Source organism: Oncorhynchus keta, chromosome 24, assembly GCF_023373465.1.
Source record: "Oncorhynchus keta strain PuntledgeMale-10-30-2019 chromosome 24, Oket_V2, whole genome shotgun sequence".
Classification (NCBI taxonomy): Eukaryota; Metazoa; Chordata; class Actinopteri; order Salmoniformes; family Salmonidae; genus Oncorhynchus; species Oncorhynchus keta.
Window position 1 is genome coordinate 33218180 of NC_068444.1, and position 15800 is coordinate 33233979.

A 15800-nucleotide genomic window follows, 5' to 3' on the forward strand; every position below is an offset into this window, starting at 1 on the left:
TCCATGGGGAGTAGTTCAGCAGCACAGAAATAGAAGACGGGTATGAAATGGCTTGTTTACAAATGGGCAGGCCAATTTAGGCAGACGCTAGGGAGAGGGGCGGAAGGGAGGGAGGGAGGGAGGGAGGGAGGGAGGGAGGGAGGGAGGGAGGGAGGGAGGGAGGGAGGGAGGGAGGGAGAGATGGGCTAGAGCAGGCCTGCTGATAATAGGACCTGATAGAAAATAATAGACAGGTTCTCAAAAGAGAATCTCAATTAAGCCACTCTAAAGGTGTGAATGGAGAAATGTGTGAGTGCGCTTTTGGAGGGGGAAGTGTGTATGTGGGAGTGTTGATGGAACTTCACTTGACAAGGCCTCCAGTCGTCTCCAGTCGTCTCTCCTGCTTCTCCTGGCCACAGGTGCAGATGTGACAACCAGGTTTTGATTGGCTGCCTGCACGACTGAAGACTGTGTTAGCCCAGTGCATAAGGCCTAAGCTTTAGCTCTGGGTGCTAACACAAAGTTGTCATGTTTTCGAACCGCCTCCAATACACACAAACAGATACAACTACAGGAAGCACACAGGACAGGGAGGCACGTCCACAAAGTGACAGATTGGCTACAGGGTCAACTACTACAGACCAAACAGAGCAGACTCTCCTCAAACTCCCACTCCCAGGGTTAGCTATATCCTCTTTGTTAGCCTCCGTAAAATATTTTCTAACTGACTGAACTGAAGCTTCTCCTCAGTCTTAACCCACATCCTCTCTCCTCTAGCTAGATTAAAACAGAGAGGCTTAACCCGGAGCGCTCTTTAGGGACGTTTCTACTGTAGCGCAGTAGCTTTAGCCTGGCGACTCTTGGCAGGTTTCTAGCGGGCTTGTTTGTTTGCACCCCGAGGCTAAAGAAAGGAACCAGTGGACCTGAGGAGAGAGAGATGTCTGAGAGGACTCTGCTTTCCAACAGAAAAACAACCAACTACCAAACAACCAACGCCTGATACTACAGTTAAGACGGTGAACACACACACACCGACTGAACACACACACACACTGAACACACACACTGTCAACCTGGTTAGTCTCAACAGCCGTGGCATCGTGCAGAGGGGTGGTGGAGGGTAGAGAGACAGGGGGAGCCTGAGTGGGAGAGAGAGAGAGGGAGGGTGAGAGAGAGGGAGGAGGTGGGAGCACATTGCAGTACAGTACATACCCCTGACCCTATAGGCAGTTGAATAACGCTCAACTGGACATGCAAGTCATCTGTCGTAGGCACTTCCTAAAGTGGAAGTGTGTGATGTTTTACAGCAGGAAGAGAGGGAAGCAGAGGGGGATAGAGAGACAGAGAGAGAGAGAGAGAGAGAGAGAGAGAGAGAGAGAGAGAGAGAGAGAGAGAGAGAGAGAGAGAGAGAGAGAGAGAGAGAGAGAGAGAGAGAGAGAGAGAGAGAGAGAGAGGAGAGGGTGAGAGAGGAAAGGGTGAGAGAGAGGGACATAGAAAGAGAGAGAGAGAGAGAAAGAGAGAGAGAGAGAGAGAGAGAGAGAGAGAGAGAGAGAGAGAGAGAGAGAGAGAGAGAGAGAGAGAATGAGTAAAAGAGCGAGAAAGATAGGAAGATAAGAAAGGAGAGGCATCGCAGCAGCAAACAAAGCAGAAAGAGAATTAGGTTGATCAGGTAGAAATATAATGTATATATTCTGCCACATGCTAGAGAGACACAGACACAGTAGAGAAGAGAAATCCCATCAGTATACATTGTAGCGACGCTCAAACTCCAATCATAGCAGAATGCAGTTAGCATTAGCAGTAGCAATAACACACAGGAAAAATGAGCTCAGCTCAATGCCATAGCATATGTTCTTGTGTGCAATTATACGCATGAGTTATACATTAAGTCATTCAGTCACTTATGAGTCATAAGTGGAGGGTACACAGCACAGCACACTGTAACAGAGCCCCCAATGTCATCATGTCCAGCCATTTGTGGGGACAGGGAGCGACGAGGCGTGTATGTATGTGTGTCTGTGTATGTGTGTTTGTGTACCAGGACATGGCTCCAGAACATAACATCTCTCATCCCAACTCACGTCATTCACCCGATCGTTACCTAGCAACCCTGACGCACTGCAAAGTTCGGCCAACTAAAAATAAACTCTGTGTTTGCAGAAAAGGATGTAAGAAAAAACAGAGTGAATGAATTTGAGGAGGAGAAGAAGACAAGGAGAGGAGGAGAGGAAGAGAAGGAGAGGAAGTGAAGAGGTGGGGAAGTCGAGGCTAATGCTGCAGCTTAACAGTTTTGGACATTAGGCCTCGGGATTGGGGAGACAGTGTGTGTTAGTGTGTGTGTGTTGTAATGTGGAGTCTACACTGGTGAGCTGATAATACACATCATCCTAGATCTGTTCCAGGTCTCTGTTTAGGGCCAGATTCCAATTTGCTCCGTTTTTTGCTTGATTCTTTCCAGTGTCAAAAAGTTCTCTTTTTGTTTTCTCATCATTCGGTTGGGTCTAAATGTGTTTCTGTCCTGGGACTTTGTAGGGTTTGTAGGGTCTGTTTGTGTTTGTGTACAAAGCCCCAGAACCAGCTGGCTGAGGGGAGTCTTTTCTAGGTTAATCTCTCTGTAGGTGAGGGCTTTCTGGTGGAAAGTGTGGGCATCGCTTCCTTTTAGGTGGTTGTAGAATTGAACAGCTCTTTTGTGGATTTTGATAATTAGTGCTCTGCATGCATTATTTGGTGTTCTACGTTGTACATTGAGGATATTTTTGCAGAATCCTGCATGCAGAGTCTCAATTATGTGTTTGACACATTTTGTGAATTCTTGGTTGGTGAGCGGACCCCAGACCTCACAACCATAGAGGGTTATGGGTTCGATAACTAATTGAAGTATTTTTTTGCCAGATCCTAATTGGTATGTCGAGTTTTATGTTCCTTTTGATGGCATAGAAGGCCCTTCTTGCCTTGTCTCGTAGATGGTTCACAGCCTTGTGGAAGTTACCTGTGGTGTTGATGTTTAGGCCGAGGTAGGTGTAATTCTTTGTGTGGTCTCGGGCAAATAGTGTCTATATAGAATTTGTATTTGTTGTCTTGGCAACTGGATATTTTTTGGAACATCATTATTTTCGTTTTAGTGAGATTTACTGTCAGGGCCTAAGTCTGGCATAATCTGTGCAGAAGATCTAGGTGCTGTTGTAGGCCCTCATTGGTTGGGGACAGATCTAGGTGCTGCTATAGGCCCTCATTGGTTGGGGACATATCTAGGTGCTGTTGTAGGCCCTCATTGGTTGGGGACAGATCTAGGTGCTGTTGTAGGCCCTCATTGGTTGGGGACATATCTAGGTGCTGTTGTAGGCCCTCATTGGTTGGGGACATATCTAGGTGCTGTTGTAGGCCCTCCTTGGTTGGGGACAGAAGCATCAGATTATCTGGAAACAGTAGACATTTGATTTCAGAGTCCAGCAGGGTGAGGCTGGGTGCAACAGACTGTTCTAGTGCCCTCACCAATGCATTGATATATATGTTGAAGAGGGTGGGGCTCAAGCTGCTGAAGAGGGTGGGGCTCCCTGTCTCACCCCCACGGCACAGAGGAAAGAAATCTGTGTGTTTATTGCCAATTTTTACCACACACTTGTGGTTTGTGTACATGGATTTTATAATGTTGTATGTTTTTCCCCAACACCACATTCCATCAATTGGTATAGCAGACCCTCATGCCACATTGAGTCAAAGGCTTGAGAAGACTTTGTTTTTGCTTTGTTCTGCTTGTTTATCAATAAGGGTGTGCAGGGTATATCATACGCTATTTTGGTAAGAAGCCAATTTGACATTTGCTCAGGACATTATTTTCACTGAGGAAATGTTGGAGTGCTGTTGATGATAATGCAGAGGATTTTTTTTCAGAGATAGCTGCTGACACATATTCTACGGTAATTATCAGGCCTTTGTCCCAAATATTAGGGAAGATGCCAGAGCTAAGGATAATGTTGAAGAGTTTAAGAATAGCCAATGTGTGGTATAAATATCTTTAGCATTTTGTTTAGTATACCATCAACACCACAGGCCTTTTTTGGTTGGAGGGTTTGTATTTAGTCCTGTAGCTCACACATGGTAATTGGATAATTCAGTGGGTTCCGGTACTCTTTAATATCTGACTTTAAGATTATAAGCTCTTGTTTTAAAAAATATATATGTCAGAAAAGGTTGGAGAAGTTTGGATAGGTAACTATTTGTGTTGTTGTTTGTGAGGTCTGTTCCAATTTTCCCAGAAGTCATTTGATTCTATCAATTCTTCAATCACAATGAGCTGTTTTCTGCCATGCTGTTCCTTATTTTTCCGTAATATATTTCTGTATTGTGTTAGTGTTTTACCATAGTGAAGGCGTAAGCCAAGGTTTTCTGGTTCTCTGTGTTTTTTGGATGGATAGGTTTCAACATTTCTTTCTTAGGTTTTTCAACAACAAAAAATGTAAATAATTGTTGCAGAGAGAAAAGCTAGTGGGGAAGGAGAGTCTTCCACTTTGGAAGATGAAGGACTTTCTGAATATGAGGATCATGTCTCTGTCAATTCGGAGTCTGACAGTGAGTTGGACAGTTGGACAGTGAGCCAGCCCCAGGACCAGCCTGTCAGCAGCCAGCCCCAGGACCAGCCCCAGGACCAGCCTGTCAGCAGCCAGCCCCAGGACCAGCCCCAGGACCAGCCTGTCAGCAGCCAGCCCCAGGACCAGCCCATCAGCAGCCAGGACCAGCCCGTCAGCAGCCAGCCCCAGGACCAGCCCGTCAGCAGCCAGCCCCAGGACCAGCCTGTCAGCAGCCAGCCCCAGGACCAGCCCGTCAGCAGCCAGCCCCAGGACCAGCCTGTCAGCAGCCAGCCCCAGGACCAGCCTGTCAGCAGCCAGCCCCAGGACCAGCCTGTCAGCAGCCAGCCCCAGGACCAGCCTGTCAGCAGCCAGCCCCAGGACCAGCCTGTCAGCAGCCAGCCCCAGGACCAGCCTGTCAGCAGCCTGCCCCAGGACCAGCCTGTCAGCAGCCAGCCCCAGGACCAGCCCGTCAGCAACCAGCTGAGCAGCCTGCATGAGGAGTTCATCAGCAGCCTGCATAAGGAGAAATATGGATGTCATTTATTTTTTCTTGCCCAAGGAATGAGCCATCCCGCATGGCTGCCAATGTGATACGGATGCAACCAGGGCCGACACGGATGGCGGTTACTCATGTACAGGACATAAAGTCTTCTTTTGAACAGTTCATCCCAGACACCATACAGAAAATCATTCTGGACTGTACTAATTTGGAGGGAAGGCGTGTTTTTGGAGAAAGATGGAAGGAGATGGACCAAACTCATTTACATGCATACTTTGGGGTTCTTATCCTTGCTGGTGTTTTCCGATCCAATGGGGACTCCACATAATCCCTGTGGGATAAAGAACCTGGCAGCTAACTTTTCCGTGCAACAATGTCTCTGGAAAACTTCCACATTATTTCCAGGATTATCCGCTTCGATAACCGAGACACCAGACCTGCTAGGCGGCAGAGGGACAAGCTAGCTGCAATCAGGTCAGTGTGGGACAAGTGGGTGGATCGCCTACCCCTGTTTTACAACCCTGGGCCAAACATCACTGTTGATGAGCAACTTATGGGATTTAGGGGCTGCTGCCCCTTCAGACAGTACATACTGTCTAAACCTGGAAAATATGGGTACAAGATCTGGGCTGCCTGTGAGGCTGCTTCATTATATGCGTGGAACATGCACGTTTATACGGGGAAGCCAGATGGAGGAGCCCCTGAGAAGATGTGGTACTCATAAAAATGTGGTAATCATAATGTGGTACTCATAAGTATTCTGCATAGAGGTGGGAGAAGCTGCGGCCAAGAATATCAAAAAGCAGAATTTAGACAAGCTGGTGACTGGCTGCAACTCCAACAGAATAACCCTACACTGGCCACTTGTGATATTCTTCAACATCTTGGACATCTCGGCATACAACATTTTTGTCATCTGGATGGCGTTGAACCCAGATTGGAACAGAATGAAGCTCTAGAGGAGACACTTCTTTCTTGAAGAGCTGGGCAAGGCATTGGTTAGACGTCAAATCCAGAGGAGGCAACATATCCCAAGGACCCCAGCTTCTTTAGCCATCGTGAAGAGGGTCCAGGATGAGGATGCTGGTGCCCCATCCGCCTGTCCCACAGAACCAAAACTTCAATACCGGAAGTAAGTGTGAGTGATGTTGTTGCATGTGTGTGCCCGACTCTCCTAACTTGACCTGCTGTAACTATATACAGATGAAGTCGGAAGTTTACATACACCTTAGCCAAATACATTTCAGTTTTTCACAATTCCTGACATTTAATCGTAGTAAAAATTCCCTGTCGTAGGTCAGTTAGGATCATCACTTTATTTTAAGAATGTGAAATGTCAGAATAATAATAGAGAGAATGATTTATTTCAGCTTTTAATTCTTTCATCACATTCCCAGTGGGTCAGACGTCTACATACACTCAATTAGAATTTGGCAGCATTGCCCTTAAATTGATTAACTTGGGTCAAACATTTCGGGTAGCCTTCCACAAGCTTCCCACAATACGTTGGGCCTCCTTGCTTGCACACGCTTATTCAGTTCTGCCCACAAATGTTCTATAGGATTGAGGTCAGGGCTTTGTGATGGCCACTCCAATACCTTGACTTTGTTGCCCTTAAGCCATTTTGCCACAACTTTGGAAGTATTCTTAGGGTCATTGTCCATTTGGAAGACCCATTTGACCCAAGATATAACTTCCTGACTGGTGTCTTGAGATGTTGCTTCCATATATCCACATACTTTTCCTGCCTCATGATGCAATCTATTTTGTGAAGTGCACCAGTCCCTCCTGCAGCAAAGCACCCCCACAACATGATGCTGCCACCCCCGTGCTTCACGGTTGGGATGGTGTTCTTCGGCTTGCAAGCCTCCCCCTTTTTCCTCCAAACATAATGATGGTCATTATGGCCAAGCAGTTCTATTTTTGTTTCATCAGACCAGAGGACATTTATCCAAAAAGTACGATATTTGTCCCCATGGGCAGTTGCAAACTGTAATCTGTCTTTTTTATGGCGCTTTTGGAGCAGTGGCTTCTTCCTTGCTGAGCAGCCTTTCAGGTTATGTCGACATAGGACTTGTTTAACTGTGGATATAGATACTTTTGTACCTGTTTCCTCCAGCATCTTCACAAAGTCCTTTGCTGTCGTTCTGGGATTGATTTGCACCAAGGTACGTTCATCTCTAGGAGACAGAACGCGTCTCCTTCCTGAGCAGTATGACGAATGCGTGGTCCCATGGTGTTTATACTTACGTACTATTGTTTTTACAGATGAACGTGGTACCTTCAGTCATTTGGAAATTGCTCCCAAGAATGAACCAGACTTGTGGAGGTCTACCATTTTTTTCTGAAGTCTTAGCTCATTTATTTTGATTTTCCCAGGATGTCAAGCAAAGAGGCACTGAGTTCGAAGGTAGGCCTTGAAATACATCACAGGTACACCTCCAATGGACTCAAATGATGTCAATTAGCCTATCAGAAGCTCCTAAATTATTTTCTGTCATTTTCCAAGCTGTTTAAAGGCACTGCTGTCAACTAAGTGTATGTAAACTTCTGACCCACTGGAATTGTGATACAGTGAATTATAAGTGAAATAATCTATCTGTAAACAATTGTTGGAAAAATTACTTGTGTCATGCACAAAGTAGATGTCCTAACCGATTTGCCAAAACTATAGTTTGTTAACAAGAAATGTGTGGAGTGGTTGAAAAACGAGTTTTAATAACTCCAACCTAAGTGTATGTAAACCTCTGACTTCAACTGTATGTGAGTGAGTGAGATGTTAGTAAAATTCCTGAACTAAGTGTTTTTATCATTCTAGATTGCAGATTGCGGTAGCAACAAGAAGAAGCACTATGATGTGTGTGGACCCAAGAAGGACAGGAAGACACAGGACACAGGCATAAAGTGCAAGAAAGACATTTGCAACACACACACACAGTGAAACTCTGTCCCTCATGTGGTGTGTAGACCGGCCTTAATGTGTGTTAAATGGGGCTCATTTATCATTTCCATAAAATACTGTATGTCAAATTTGTCCCTCGAGTTTGTTCAGTTCAAAGCAATAAACATCAATAGTGATGAAAACCTTGTTTCACTTATATTTGTTCAAGATTAACATGATTTATTCCACCTATGTTTTGATTTTTGTTTACAAACAAATAGCGCTTTCATTGATAAATGTGATCTAGCAGAGCTAAATGGCAAATATGAACCATGTATGCTGCCTATATTGCTTGTAATTGATATAAGGCAACATCTAAGGATTTCTACGTACGTTTTTATGGCTGTATTGTTTGAAAAATAATAATGTTGTGGGTCCATTAGACCAGAAAACAATGGTTAAAAACAACACAAGGGTTTAAAAACAAGACTTGCGTAGCATAAAAATGCATGGTCACTTTTCCAGCTACCCATTGTACTCCATGTATGATTCAGCTAAGAGCTGTGTTCATTTCATAGCCACGGTCACTTCTCTCAGGCTGTGAAGAATACCTTCCTAAATGATGCATTCCTAACTGAGCTGCATGATGCCTGATGAAGTAGATGTTGAACATAAATAACTGTGCTACTCTGGACACAATGACGACCTGATAACAGACCTAGAAACCAGAATGTTGTAACGACTAATAACTAGAGAGCAGACCAATTCATCAGTTTTTTAAAATATGAGTCTGTCTGCTCGTCCATCCTGTCTGTCCTTATCTCCTCCCCTCTCCTCTTCTCCTCTACGCTGTGCTACCTTCTTTCAAAGAGCACAAGACATCAAAGCACAGGTGCTGTCACAATTTGCGAGAAAGAAAGAGAGAGATAATGAGAGAGAGACAGAGAGAGATGAATGAGAGAGAGACAGAGAGAGATGAATGAGAGAGAGAGACAGAGAGAGATAATGAGAGAGAGTCAGAGAGAGATGAATGAGAGAGAGAGACAGAGAGAGATAATGAGAGAGAGAGACAGAGAGAGATGAATGAGAGAGAGAGACAGAGAGAGATGAATGAGAGAGAGACAGAGAGAGATGAATGAGAGAGAGAGACAGAGAGAGATAATGAGAGAGAGAGACAGAGAGAGATGAATGAGAGAGAGAGACAGAGAGAGATAATGAGAGAGAGAGACAGAGAGAGATGAATGAGAGAGAGAGACAGAGAGAGATGAATGAGAGAGAGAGACAGAGAGAGATGAATGAGAGAGAGACAGAGAGAGATGAATGAGAGAGAGAGACAGAGAGAGATAATGAGAGAGAGAGACAGAGAGAGATGAATGAGAGAGAGAGACAGAGAGAGATAATGAGAGAGAGAGACAGAGAGAGATAATGAGAGAGAGACAGAGAGAGATGAATGAGAGAGAGAGAGACAGAGAGAGATAATGACAGAGAGAGACAGAGAGAGATGAATGAGAGAGAGAGACAGAGAGAGATGAATGAGAGAGAGACAGAGAGAGATAATGAGAGAGAGAGACAGAGAGAGATAATGAGAGAGAGAGACAGAGAGAGATGAATGAGAGAGAGAGACAGAGAGAGATGAATGAGAGAGAGAGACAGAGAGAGATAATGAGAGAGAGACAGAGAGAGATAATGAGAGAGAGAGACAGAGAGAGATAATGAGAGAGAGAGACAGAGAGAGATAATGAGAGAGAGAGACAGAGAGAGATGAATGAGAGAGAGAGACAGAGAGAGATAATGAGAGAGAGAGACAGAGAGAGATAATGAGAGAGAGAGACAGAGAGAGATGAATGAGAGAGAGAGACAGAGAGAGATAATGAGAGAGAGAGACAGAGAGAGATGAATGAGAGAGAGAGACAGAGAGAGATAATGAGAGAGAGAGACAGAGAGAGATAATGAGAGAGAGAGACAGAGAGAGATGAATGAGAGAGAGAGACAGAGAGAGATAATGAGAGAGAGAGACAGAGAGAGATGAATGAGCAAAAGAATCAGACGGAATGTTCAATTAAAACAAAGCAGAGGCCAAACAGGAATGATTTAGTTGTTTGTCGAGACAAGCGTTAAAAGTCGATGTCTAGCGGGGCTGCTCTGAATACATTCTTATAGCAGAGATGAAACCTATGCTGTCTAACTCTCAACAAAACCATACATTCATCCTCACTCTCTGTCTTTCTCCGTCTCTCTATCTCTCTCTGTTGTCCTATGTCTCGCCCTCTTTCCCTCTCTCAGTATTCCTCTCTCTCTCTCTCTCTCTCTCTCTCTCTCTCTCTCTCTCTCTCTCTCTCTCTCTCTCTCTCTCTCACTCTCTCTTTCAGAGAAGAATCGTGGCTATGCGGAGAGGGAGAGAGAGAGAGGGAGAGAGAGAGAGAGAGAGAGGGAGAGAGAGAGAGGGAGAGAGAGAGAGAGAGAGAGAGAGATTTGTATTGTGTTTTATGAGTGGAGAATAGAAGGGAGGGATAACAATAAGGAGGGATGTAAAGGGGATCAGATAGGAGCCAGAATGTGATTGTGATGCAAGCATATTTTCCTGATGATGGTTGACATCACTTCAAGTCAAATGTTGTTAAATATCGTTAAAATATGACAACTGTAATTATGAAAGAAGAGAGAGGGGTGGAGGGATGGATGGATGGAGAAAGGGTATAGCCTGTCTGCTGAAGAGAATGTGTAAGACAGGGGAGGAGGAGAGAACGGGAGGACATCTTTCGGAGTAGAAAGAGTGACACAATTAGAGAATAAAACATATATTTAGGGTGAGCGTCAAGGTGGAGGAATATAAGATTTAAGATAATGTATATGAATACATTGACACAGATGAATGGGCCAGCTCGTTTCCAGCTCGTTATGTGCCTGTGTGTATTGTTTTGTGTACTTAGTTTACCTCAGTCTGGAAGCCTTCGACCAAGATGGCCACCAGCAGGTTGAAGAGGACGTAGTTCCCAAAGGTCATGAGGGCGATGAAGTAGAGAGCTGCCACAGGAGTGGTGGAAGCCATACCATTATACAGCACCTTGTTCCAGTCCTCTTGAGTTAGGATCTGAAGGGAGCGAGGGAGAAATGTAGAGAGTGGAGAGATGTAGAGAGATGTAGCGAGTGGAGAGATGTAGAGAGTGGAGAGTTGTTGAGAGGGAGAGATGTAGAGAGTGGAGAGATGTGGAGAGATGTAGAGAGTGGAGAGATGTAGAGAGTGGAGAGATGTAGAGAGATGTAGAGAGTGGAGCGATGTAGAGAGTGGAGAGAGTGGAGAGATGTAGAGAGTGGAGAGATGTAGAGAGTGGAGCGATGTAGAGAGTGGAGAGAGTGGAGAGATGTAGAGAGTGGAGAGATGTGGAGAAATGTAGAGAGATGTAGAGAGTGAAGAGAAGTAGAGAGTGGAGAGATGTGGAGAGATGTAGAGAGGGAGAGATGTGGAGAGATGTAGAGAGTGAAGAGAAGTAGAGAGTGGAGAGATGTGGAGAGATGTAGAGAGGGAGAGATGTGGAGAGATGTAGAGATGTGGAGAGATGTAGAGGGTGGAGAGATGTAGAGAGGGAGAGATGTAGAGAGACGTAGATAGTGGAGAGATGTGGAGAGATGTAGAGATGGAGAGATGTAAAGAGATGTGGAGAGATGTAGGGAGGGAGAGATGGAGAGAGATGGAGAGATGTAGAGAAGGAGAGATGTAGAGAGATATAGAGAGGGAGAGATGTGGAGAGATGTAGATAGTGGAGATATGTGGAGAGATGTAGAGAGATGGAGAGATGTAGAGAGATATAGAGAGGGAGAGATGTAGAGAGATGTAGACAGTGGAGAGATGTAGAGAGAGATAGAGAGGGAGAGATGTGGAGATGGAGAGATGTAGAGAGGGAGAGATGTAGAGAGGGAGAGATGTGGAGAGATGTAGAGAGATATAGAGAGGGTGAGATGTAGAGAGATGTAGATAGTGGAGAGATGTAGAGAGATGTAGAGAGGGAGAGATGTGGAGAGATGTAGAGAGGGAGAGATGTAGAGAGATGTAGAGAGGGAGAGATGTGGAGAAATGTAGAGAGGGAGAGATGTGGAGAGATGTAGAGAGGGAGAGATGTGGAAAGATGTAGAGAGGGAGAGATGTGGAGAGATGCAGAGAGATGTAGAGAGGGAGAGATGTGGAGAGATGTAGAGAGGGAGAGATGTGGAGAGATGTAGAGAGATTTAGAGAGGGAGAGATGTAGAGAGATGTAGATAGATTTAGATAGTGGAGAGATGTAGAGAGGGAGAGATGTAGAGAGATTTAGATAGTGGAGAGATGTAGAGAGGGAGAGAAGTAGAGAGATGTAGAGAGGGAGAGATGTGGAGATGGAGAGATGTAGAGAGATGTAGAGAGGGAGAGATGTGGAGAGATGTAGAGAGGGAGAGATGTGGAGAGATGTAGAGAGGGAGAGATGTGGAGAGATGTAGAGAGGGAGAGATGTAGAGAGATGTAGAGAGGGAGAGATGTGGAGATATGTAGAGAGATGTAGAGAGGGAGAGATGTGGAGAGATGTAAGAGAGGGAGAGATGTGGAGAGATGTAGAGAGATGTAGAGAGGGAGAGATGTGGAGAGATGTAGAGAGATTTAGAGAGGGAGCGATGTAGAGAGATGTAGAGAGATTTAGATAGTGGAGAGATGTAGAGAGGGAGAGATGTAGAGAGGGAGAGATGTAGAGAGGGAGAGATGTAGAGAGATGTAGATAGTGGAGAGATGTAGAGAGATGTAGAGAGGGAGAGATGTAGAGAGTGGAGAGATGTAGAGAGTGGAGAGATGTAGAGAGTGGAGAGATGTGGAGAGATGTAGAGAGTGGAGAGATGTGGAGAGATGTAGAGAGTGGAGAGATGTAGAGAGTGAAGAGATGTAGAGAGAGAGAGATGTAGAGAGATTTAGAGAGATTTAGATAGTGGAGAGATAAGAAAGGGGGATTAGAGGAAATAGAGAGCAGCTGTCCTTTTTCACATTCATTTGATGTGTAGTTGGACCTACACAACAGATTGCCCATATGGACTCATCTTGGTAGTCAGCCAAGTTTGGAAACGTCTGTCAGACTTTGATTTTGGAGTGAAAGAGGGAGCGAGGGAGGGAGAGTGATAGAGCGGTAGAGAGATCTCACCTGAAACACAGTGACGATGGCCCAGAGCAGAGAGTCAAAGTTCTTCCTGTCTGGTAGAGTGTCTCCATCTCTCTCTGATCCAAACTTACAGCCAAACAGATGCATGCCCAGGATACTGACGGAGAGAGAAGGAGCGGGAGGACAGAGGAAGAGAGAGGGAAGGATGGAGAGGTAGAGAGAGAAAGAGAGAGAGAGCGGTCACCAAAGGGAGTCATGGCATGAGAAAAGAAGATAAATAGATTCAGACTCCCACTGTATCAGTCTGCTGTTGTTCTCTTGTTGTGTAATTATGAATAGGAAAGAACTGAACCCATGGGACATGTGTGTGTATTCTCTATGTTATTCTGACTAGACAGCAATGTGGCTAGTTTGTGGGTGTAGAGGGATCAGTGACTATGCCTCTAGTCTGTGAACTTGGCTCCTCTTCACTCAAACACTCAGTGGGTGTTTGTCTAAGCACACTGTTCTAGTCAAACTACTGTGTGTGTGTGTGTGTGTGTGTGTGTGTGTGTGTGTGTGTGTGTGTGTGTGTGTGTGTGTGTGTGTGTGTGTGTGTGTGTGTGCGTGCGTGCGTGCGTGCGTGCGTGCGTGCGTGCGTGCGTGCGTGCCTGCATGCATGGGTGTGTGTGCGTGTGTATGTGCGTATGTGTGTGTGTGCGCGTGTGTGTGTGAGCGTGTGTGTGCGCGCGTGCGTGTGTATGTGCGAGCGTGTGTGTTGGTTGTATAGAACTTACACATAGATTTAATTTTGCTGAGCTTGCCAGTGGCCAAACAGGATGCACCAGGGATGCTGATGAAAAGAGGGAATCTCCCCTCGTTCGTGTCATTCTATCCTCTCTTCCCCATTCCTCCTGTCTCTTGTGTTTGTTTATTCCCCTCCAGTGTTCTGACAAAGTGGAACACTCTTCACCTCTCTTTATCCACCCCTCTTTATCCACCCCTCTTTATCCACCCTCTTTATCCACCCCTCTTTATCCACCCCTCTTTATCCACCCCTCTTTATCCATCCTTCTTTATCCACCCCTCTTTATCCACCCCTCTTTATCCACCCCTCTTTATCCACCCCTCTTTACCAACCACTCTGTATGCACCTCTATTGTACTTGCGTGTACCACCTAGTGTCTTCCTCCCTCCCCTCCACCTCCTTCTTCCCCTCCTCACTTTGAGACAACGGCGATAAAGGCTACCCCTCATTTCCATATAAACGTGTGTCAGCTTGTGCGTCTGACATACGTGTCAAAATGACTTTTTTTTTTAACACATTTCGCATAGGCCCATACCTGAAGATGAAAATGAAGAGCATGAGTAGCATACAGAAGGTGGCCACGTTGTCCATGGTCTTCATCAGCACCACCAGCTGCCTCTGCAGAGCGGGCATGAAGCGCACCAGCTTCAACACGCGCATCAGTCTGAAGGTACGCAGCACAGACAGACCACCGCCCTGCTGGCCCACGATCTCCCATACACTGAGGAGAGATGGAGAACACATAGTAATTGTATTTATTAACTGGGCGGTTCGAGACCTGAATGCTGATTGGCTGACAGCCGTGGTATATCAGACCCTATACCAAAGGTATGGCAAAACATGTATTTGTACTGCTCTAGTTACGTTGGTAACCAGTTTATAATAGCAATAAGACACCACAGGGGTTGTGGAGTGCCTAAGAACAGCCCTTAGTCGTGGTTTACTGGCCGTATAGCCCACCCGCTCGGGACTTACTGCTTAACTATATGCCATTTAGCAGAAGCTTTCATCCAAACTGACTTGCAGTCTAGAATACATACATTTGTTTTACGTATGCGTCCTACTGGTAATCATCCCAATATCCTGGTGTTGCAGGCACCGTGCTCTACCAACTGAGCTACAGGGGATCACGCATATACAGTGCCCAGTTACAGGATAAGCCACTCACTGGAAGGAGAGCGATCTGAAAAGTCAGGCCTTGATATCTTAACGCAGTAAAGACTTGTCAGTGTGCCATAAGTTCGAACCTAATGTGCCATGTAAATGAAACCCTGCCTTGTTAATGACAACCTCGTCTCGGACACCCAGAACTAAAACACGAGGCAAGACTGCCTTCACGTCTTGTGCACCAGACTCATGGAACAGTCTACAATCCCTGCTTCGTCGAGATATGTCCGTGCCTCTGAATGGAATAGTCTACAATCCCTGCTTCGTCGAGATGTGTTAGTGTCTCTGAATGGAATAGTCTACAATCCCTGCTTCGTCTAGATGTGTTCGTGCCTCTGAATGGAATAGTCTACAATCCCTGCTTCGTCGAGATGTGTTAGTGTCTCTGAATGGAATAGTCTACAATCCCTGCTTCGTCTAGATGTGTCCGTGCCTCTGAATGGAATAGTCTACAATCCCTGCTTCGTCGAGATGTGTTAGTGTCTCTGAATGGAATAGTCTACAATCCCTGCTTCGTCTAGATGTGTTCGTGCCTCTGAATGGAATAGTCTACAATCCCTGTTTCGTCTAGATGTGTTCGTGCCTCTGAATGGAACAGTCTACAATCCCTGCTTCGTCTAGATGTGTTCGTGCCTCTGAATGGAATAGTCTACAATCCCTGCTTCGTCTAGATGTGTTCGTGCCACTGAATGGAATAGTCTACAATCCCTGCTTCGTCTAGATGTGTTCGTGGCACGGAATGGAATAGTCTACAATCCCTGCTTCGTCTAGATGTGTTCGTGGCACGGAATGGAATAGTCTACAA

The 15800-nt window shown here is 45.6% G+C and overlaps 1 protein-coding gene across 1 annotated transcript in view; it reads right to left on the bottom strand.

Moving 5' to 3' along the window:
* The window catches only part of cacna1g (calcium channel, voltage-dependent, T type, alpha 1G subunit), a 360095-nt gene that overhangs the window by 124830 nt on the left and 219465 nt on the right, over positions 1-15800 (bottom strand). Inside the window, 4 exon segments of the mRNA XM_052478432.1 lie at positions 1053-1118; positions 10863-11018; positions 13084-13198; positions 14364-14549. Of these exon segments, the coding sequence (XP_052334392.1) occupies positions 1053-1118; positions 10863-11018; positions 13084-13198; positions 14364-14549 (523 nt within the window).